The following is a 7,295-nucleotide window of genomic DNA, read 5'->3' as shown; positions in this document are numbered from 1 at the left end:
ACTTTTACTGTAACAGAGTATTCCTACACTCTGGTACTTCTACTTTTACTCAAGTACAAGATCTGAGTACTTCTCCCACCTCTGGAAATAATAGATACATGTATAATGTAAGACAAGTATATGATCTCAAAAGTATTTTTGTAATACTTTAAATCTAATGTTAATTACAGAGAGGGGTGCTGAATGGTCTCATTTGAATTATAAATGTAATCAAGCATATGAGGCTTTTATTACATATTAACGGACGTTTAATCATCAAATTCTTATATAAGAATTATATACGTTTTCCCCCTGAAGCAGCACAGCCTGGATGTTGGGCATATCTGAGCATACGAAATTCAGCTTCCTGAGCCATTATACCATTAACTGTATGAGCATTATATATTTTCTGTCTTCTTTTAATTATAAATGTTATTCAGGGGTTTTATTACATATTATCAAACCTTCAGTATAAAGCCTGCGCGAATTAGATAAACAATATTTAAAAGAAACAAAAGTTGGCAGATGATGTGGAGGCTGCAGCGTTGGCCCCGCCTAGCAGCTTTCCCGCTCTCCGTCTTCTCTTAGGTCCGCAGTGAATATTTAAATACTGCCGGTCAAACTGCATCTACCCATTCGTTCTAAACGACCCGACCCAACAAGAGTTGAAAATGAGTGGAAGAGGAAAAGGAGGAAAGGGACTCGGCAAAGGAGGCGCCAAGCGTCACCGTAAAGTTCTCCGTGATAACATCCAGGGAATCACCAAGCCCGCCATCCGCCGTCTGGCTCGCCGCGGCGGAGTGAAGCGTATCTCCGGTCTGATCTACGAGGAGACCCGCGGGGTGCTGAAGGTCTTCCTGGAGAATGTGATCCGTGATGCCGTCACCTACACCGAGCACGCCAAGAGGAAGACCGTGACCGCCATGGATGTGGTGTATGCCCTCAAGAGGCAGGGCCGCACTCTGTATGGTTTCGGAGGTTAAATACTCACCATCTGACAACAACAACAACAACACAAAGGTCCTTTTAAGGGCCACCCATATCCTCAAATTGGAGAGCTCTATTCCCTCATGATGCCGCGTTAGTGAGCACCAGAAGTTGATGCAGGCGAGAGTTTTTGTCTTTTCTGAAAAACATGTTCAGGTTAAAAATATAAATATAACTACTTAAATAACATCTCGACAAGGACATTAACTATGGAAACAACACTACGACTGCACTTTGTGGTCAAAACAACTGATATATTTGCAACAGCTATAATGTGTGTGTGTATATATATATTGACTTAAAAGTGTAGGGAACATTTCAACGGAATACTGGAATCTACTGACTTGCAGAGCTGATATGACCCACATTGTTGTAATCGGAAGTAGGCCTACTCGCAGTAAATACAGGTATATCTATATATAATACAGGTTTGCAACTCACATATATTCCTATTGCTGTATAGACTATTCTGCACAGTTTCTATCATTCTGTTTCGATTATTTTATTCACGTGTACTATTTTATCAGTCTTATTGTGTTGCTCTGTTGGAGGAGCCTGTGACCTAAGATTTTCATTCTCATAACTGCACTGTAGCTCACGTGACAATAAAAGCCTTGAAGCTTGAAATATCTCAATACATTGGAAAAGTGAGTCTCGTGGATTCATTTCACACAAAGTGAATTATTTCAAGTCTTGACGATTACGGCTTACAACTAATGAAACCCCAACATTCAGTATCTCAAAAAAATTGAATATCAATATTGTAGACTCAGTGTCAAACTATGATCAGCTAATTAACTCAAAACACCACCAAAGGTTTTCCGAGCCTTCAAATGGTCTTAATCTGATTCAGTAGGATACACAATCATGGGGAAGGCTGCTGAACTGACAGTTGTCCAGTCATTGACCCCCTCCAGCCAAAGGTCATTGATAAATAAACTGGCTGTTCACAGAGTGCTGTAGCCAAACATATTCATAGAAAGTTGAGTGGAAGGAGCAAAAGCAACAGAGATGGCCGAAGAATTGAGAGGATTAAAAGCAAAAGCCATTAAACAATGGGGAGGGGGAGCTTCACGAGGAGTGGACGGTCGCTTGGGTCAGTGCCTCAAGAGCCACCACGCACAGACTTACCAGGACATGGGCTACAAGTTTGCATTCCTCTTGTCAAGCCACTCCTGAACCAGAGACAACTTCAGAAGCATCTTACCTGGCCTAAGGAGAAAAGGAACTGGTTTCTTGTTCAGTGGAAATAAAGGTCTCAGAGTCTGGAGGGAGAGTGGAGAGGCACCTAATCAAAGATACTTGAAGTCCAGTGTGAACAGTCAGGGATGATTTGGGAATCAGTGCCTCTTGAAAGCCACTCTTGTCCTTTTTATATTTGAATTGAACCACTAAATCAGCATCAAGTTTCTGATGAGTGTCAGTGAAACAGTTTAACTAAGCTGTATTTGCCACGCTGTTTGATATAATGAATAGCCTAACTTAGTATAATGAAATGAGTCCTCCTCCTCACCTGGAGACATGTTCACAGCGAGCACCTTATGGGAAGCCTGGTTAAACCGCACCCTATGCCCCGGATCATCAGTGTGTTTGCTCCTACCAGAAAACTTCACTTTATTATAATATTAAAAACAAAATACAGCACTTTTTTACAGGGAGTCCCTGGACACACATGTGTGTCACTTGAAAACAGCTTTTTATCAAAGATTTGGTGCATTTGAAATGTTTTCAGTAGAAGAATTAGAGGGATAAGCAGCTGAACAGTGCTGTCCACAGCTGGGGAAATGTGACCATTGGAAGCTCCACAAACAAAATTCAGTGAGCATCAGAGCTATACATACTTTCAAAATGAAGCGAATCAAGTCCGCTATCAGTTCCATTAACAGTCAGCCTTCAGCACTTTTTCTACAGTGACTTTGGAGGCTTTTATCAGTGAAGAGAAAACACAAGTGGCAAAGTTTTCAGACTGCAGAGTGGCGCAATGGGCTGAGTTGAGTCTCCACGGTTCTCATGCTGTGCTTAAGGGCAGCCCCTGCTCGGCTCTCTCCAGCACTTCAGCCAGACTCGTGTCAGTGTGAGCAGGAACAGAACACTTGAGCAGAACATGGCAGAAGTCCTTCCAGCCGCTGCACCGGCTAAAGCCGCCAAGAAGAAGGTTTCCAAGCCGAAGGCAGCTGGCCCCAAAGTCAGCGATCTCATCGTTAAAGCTGTGGCCGCATCCAAGGAGCGAAGCGGCGTGTCTCTGTCCGCCGTCAAGAAGGCTCTGGCTGCCGGAGGCTACGATGTGGAGAAGAACAATTCCCGCGTTAAGACCGCCATCAAGAGCCTGGTCCTTAATGGGACTCTGGTCCAGATCAAGGGCATCGGAGCGTCCGGATCATTCAAGATGAGCAAGAAGGTTGCCGAGCCTAAGACCAAGAAGCCCGCAGACAAGAAAGTCGCTCCTAAAGCCAAGAAGCCCGCAGCGAAACCTGCACCGGCCAAAAAGCCCGCGGCAGGAAAGAAGTCTCCCAAGAAGGCGAAGAAACCCGCAGCAGCCTTGAAAGCAGCCCCCAAGAAGGCCACCAAGAGCCCGAAGAAGGTCGCTAAAAGCCCGAAGAAGGTCGCTAAAAGCCCGAAGAAGGTCGTTAAAAAGGCTGCAAAGAGCCACAAGAAGGTGGTGAAAAAGGCCCCTGCAGTCAAGAAATCCCCCGCAAAGGTTGCCAAATCCAAAGCGAAGAAGGCAGCACCCAAGAAGAAGTGAGCTGTCATCAGACTGATCTGACTAAGATCCACAAAAGGCTCTTTTAAGAGCCACCCATTTTGTCATAATGAGCATATTTCTTGTGTCAATAACTGCAGTCAGAATAAGATGAGAGGCGAGATGCAACACGTGTCTTATAATGAACACGTTTGATCTCAGACATCGAGACAGTGCAATTTGATAATAATGAATAACCTTAATATTCAAATAATGTCATGGTTATTATACTTAAGGGGCAATCCGATTAACAGAAACAGTACTGTTGAATATGTACAAAATCCAGAAGTGTAGTTAGCGCTATAACAGCCCACAGCACACACAGCCATCACACACTACAGCCACCATTCATCACAGATTAATGCCATTATCTTCCAAACTGTTTCTTTTGCTTTATTTCTGTTTCCATACTTGAATATTATTATACCAGTGTCCAATCTTCAATTATTTAATTTAAATGTTGTGGATTGCTTTGTTCTGAAAAGGTAATTTATTTTATATGTAGAACATTTTTATAATAATTAAACATAAATAAATACATTAACAGCTGTCAGTCTGCAAAAGCACCCTGCATATATCTCGCATCCTTCTTTACCCTCCTCCGACTATTCTTAAATAATCCATCCTCTTCCAATTACCGTTGTACAGTATTGGCCTTTCCTTCAATGTTTCCACCTCAATTCCTTTTATCCCTTCACATGTGTGTTTGAAAGTTATACAGAAATGTGCACCGCATATATTGGAAATGTCCTTTTTTCAGTTAAATATATATATATGTGTTTGTATCAAACAGTGCTGACGGTGTAATTGACAACAGATGGAAAGCTTTAGTTTCTGCACTTTTTTCTCAGTTAATTCAATATGATGTATTAATGTTATTGGTGTGTTTTAAGGTGACTACTTTTGAGTGTGTAAATGAATTTATAAACTCCTTTTTTTGTTTGTTAAACTAGATATTGTATTTTGGGAGATTTGCCTTTCAGGACAAGGTAGCATAGTCAGAGTTATGGTTAACTCTGACTATGCTTGTTGATGTATTTTGATAGAATAACTATTGTTAACCTTTCACTCATAAGTACAAATAAAACAGTGAGGCTTTAACAGGTATGTCTTAATATCCCCTCTAAAGGCTCATGGAACAAATACTAGTTTATTATTTACAGAGAGTAAAAACAATCTGCTATCTTTGTTTAGTCTCACTTTAAACTAAACAAAGGTATTCAATCAGAGGCCTTTAGGGCAGCTGCTTTTCTTCTTATTCACTAGTTTTTTTGGCGGTGCAGCTTCTGTTGAAAAGAGGCTTCGTTTTTCAAATTACTTTCGTCGAATAGTTGATAAGCTACAGCGCACGTGTCATCTTCCCTGGGCCAATCAGCGCTGACCTGACTCCGGCAGTTCCTTTATAAGGCCGCTGTTCTCGGTGAGGGTCATACTGTTGAACTGTGAACACAGAGAAACTGCCATGGCAAGAACCAAGCAGACCGCACGTAAGTCCACCGGAGGCAAAGCCCCCAGGAAGCAGCTGGCCACCAAGGCAGCTCGTAAGAGCGCCCCGGCCACCGGCGGAGTGAAGAAGCCTCACCGTTACAGGCCCGGTACCGTGGCTCTGAGAGAGATCCGCCGCTACCAGAAATCCACCGAGCTGCTGATCCGCAAGCTGCCCTTCCAGCGCCTGGTGAGAGAAATCGCTCAGGACTTCAAGACCGACCTGCGCTTCCAGAGCTCCGCTGTCATGGCTCTGCAGGAGTCCAGCGAGGCTTACCTGGTCGGCCTGTTCGAGGACACCAACCTGTGCGCCATCCACGCCAAGAGGGTCACCATCATGCCCAAAGACATCCAGCTGGCCCGCCGCATCCGCGGAGAGAGAGCTTAGACTGACCCGAAGCCAGCCCATTCAAACCCAAAGGCTCTTTTAAGAGCCGCCTCACTCTTCACTAAAGTGCTCATTCCTCTATATTTTGACATTTCTTACCAACAAACACTGGCCAAGATTAGAATCATTAGTTTAGTAATAACTAGAGCCGGGACTCGATTAAAAAAATTAATCTAATTAATTAGAGGCTTTGTAATTAATTAATCGCATTTTTTAAAATCGCATTTGTAAGCACAGGGCCATCTAAGCTAATTTACAGATGGCCCTGAGCCCAATAGAGATTGCCCTGAAAAATGCATGCGGACGAAATGGCACGAAGGGTTTGGGGGGCCTCCCCCTAGACATTTTTTCATTTTTGCAGGTCTTAGATGCTGTCTGGTGCATTCTCTAGACTGAATTATAAGATGAACCACTACAATATTATATTGTACAATTTCAATTGTATTCTTCATTTCACTTGTTTGTTCTTGTTTGTGTTTGCTCGCTTCCTGCATAGCTATAAGAAACACTTTGTTGTTGTTGGTCAAAACACTTTCTATCTGATGAAGGCAAATGCCTTCCCAGATGGAAAAAAAGTAGAAAACATTACATTCAGTTATAACTGCCAAAACGAACATTATTTACACTATTATGGCCCCTGTTAAAAATGTTTGTAATGTTAACTACTGTAAATTGGTCGAACGAATGCCTCCTCATCCGGAAGCTGACCGAGCAGACCCGAGCAGCAGTCGAGAGGAGCCGAGCGCATCCGCGAAGCACACGTCAGAGTTCCCGTTAGCCGGCAAATCTAAATATCTTCGTTCAAAATCATTTCCCTTTAGAGCAATACCGCTTCAGTTGTGCCACTTATGTGACAGACAAGAATAGTCAACTCTAATGTCTAACACTTAATGTGGAGAAAGAGATGTCCTGTATGGGTTGATTGTGCGTTGATCTGTTGGTAATGCCTCGGGGCTCCGGTGGGCATGTAAACAAATGCATAATGCTGTGCTATACTTTGTGGCCTCATCCAGTTGCATAGCGACACTTATTGTGTAGTTGTCTTTTAATAAGCAGGTAGTCTATCATTAGCTAGAACTAGCTGGATCTGATCGATATGGACATAAACGCGAGTGAAGTCTAATCTGACGGGAGAGAGAGATCAGCTGCAGCGGTGAGCGGAACAAAAGTAACACACACTTCAGGTTAGAATATCACACGTAGCTATTTTAATTACCTCTCAAACTACCTAAACTAGTTATACTGTAGATATGTTTAGTTTTACTGTCGGGTCACTCATTACTGGATCGGCGAGCTGCATGATACTGGCATAATAGGTTGCCCGATCGGGCAACCAGCAGGTGAGGCTTAATTGCCCGAGCTAAATACTAGATGGCCCCGGGCCATCGGGCAGTCCTTAATGTCGAGCCCTGTATTAGTGAGCTAGGGAGTTGGTTATTTTCTCAGACGTGGACTTACTCATCCTGGCCCTGAAACCAGTCATCTGGCTGAGTGTGGGTTGGGTCAGGGTGTGGTTCCTTGCACTCGGAGTCGGGCTAACGTCCACGCTAGCTGCTACATGCTTTGCATTTAGGTGATACTTTAGGCTTGATGTGCTGCGGTGATATGCACATTCTTTTTTGCATAACTTGCACTCAACCGTGCTCTTATCGACGCTTCCATCCGTCCGTTTTTTAAAACAAAATGTCCCATCCACGGGGCCGACCAAAGCGGTCT

At 43.4% G+C, this 7,295-nt stretch overlaps 3 protein-coding genes across 3 annotated transcripts; all 3 read left to right on the top strand.

The window, feature by feature from the left end:
- Positions 1 to 631: 631 nt before the first annotated feature.
- On the top strand, positions 632 to 1,588 carry LOC117458945 (histone H4). The gene has a single exon (XM_034099694.2). It carries the CDS (start codon positions 651 to 653, stop codon positions 960 to 962), a length of 312 nt encoding a protein of 103 aa, XP_033955585.1. The 5' UTR covers positions 632 to 650; the 3' UTR covers positions 963 to 1,588.
- Positions 1,589 to 3,029: 1,441 nt separating this feature from the next.
- Positions 3,030 to 4,807, top strand: LOC117458739 (histone H1-like). The gene has a single exon (XM_034099375.2). It carries the CDS (start codon positions 3,071 to 3,073, stop codon positions 3,707 to 3,709), a length of 639 nt encoding a protein of 212 aa, XP_033955266.1. The 5' UTR covers positions 3,030 to 3,070; the 3' UTR covers positions 3,710 to 4,807.
- Positions 4,808 to 5,168: 361 nt separating this feature from the next.
- LOC139435087 (histone H3) lies at positions 5,169 to 5,600 on the top strand. The gene has a single exon (XM_071205449.1). The coding sequence runs from the start codon at positions 5,169 to 5,171 to the stop codon at positions 5,577 to 5,579; it is 411 nt and encodes a 136-aa protein (XP_071061550.1). The 3' UTR covers positions 5,580 to 5,600.
- The last annotated feature ends 1,695 nt before the right edge of the window (positions 5,601 to 7,295 follow it).

Source organism: Pseudochaenichthys georgianus, chromosome 14, assembly GCF_902827115.2.
Source record: "Pseudochaenichthys georgianus chromosome 14, fPseGeo1.2, whole genome shotgun sequence".
In the NCBI taxonomy this organism is placed as follows: Eukaryota; Metazoa; Chordata; class Actinopteri; order Perciformes; family Channichthyidae; genus Pseudochaenichthys; species Pseudochaenichthys georgianus.
Note: the sequence above shows the minus strand (reverse complement) of the source record. Positions and strands in the feature narration are given on the sequence as shown.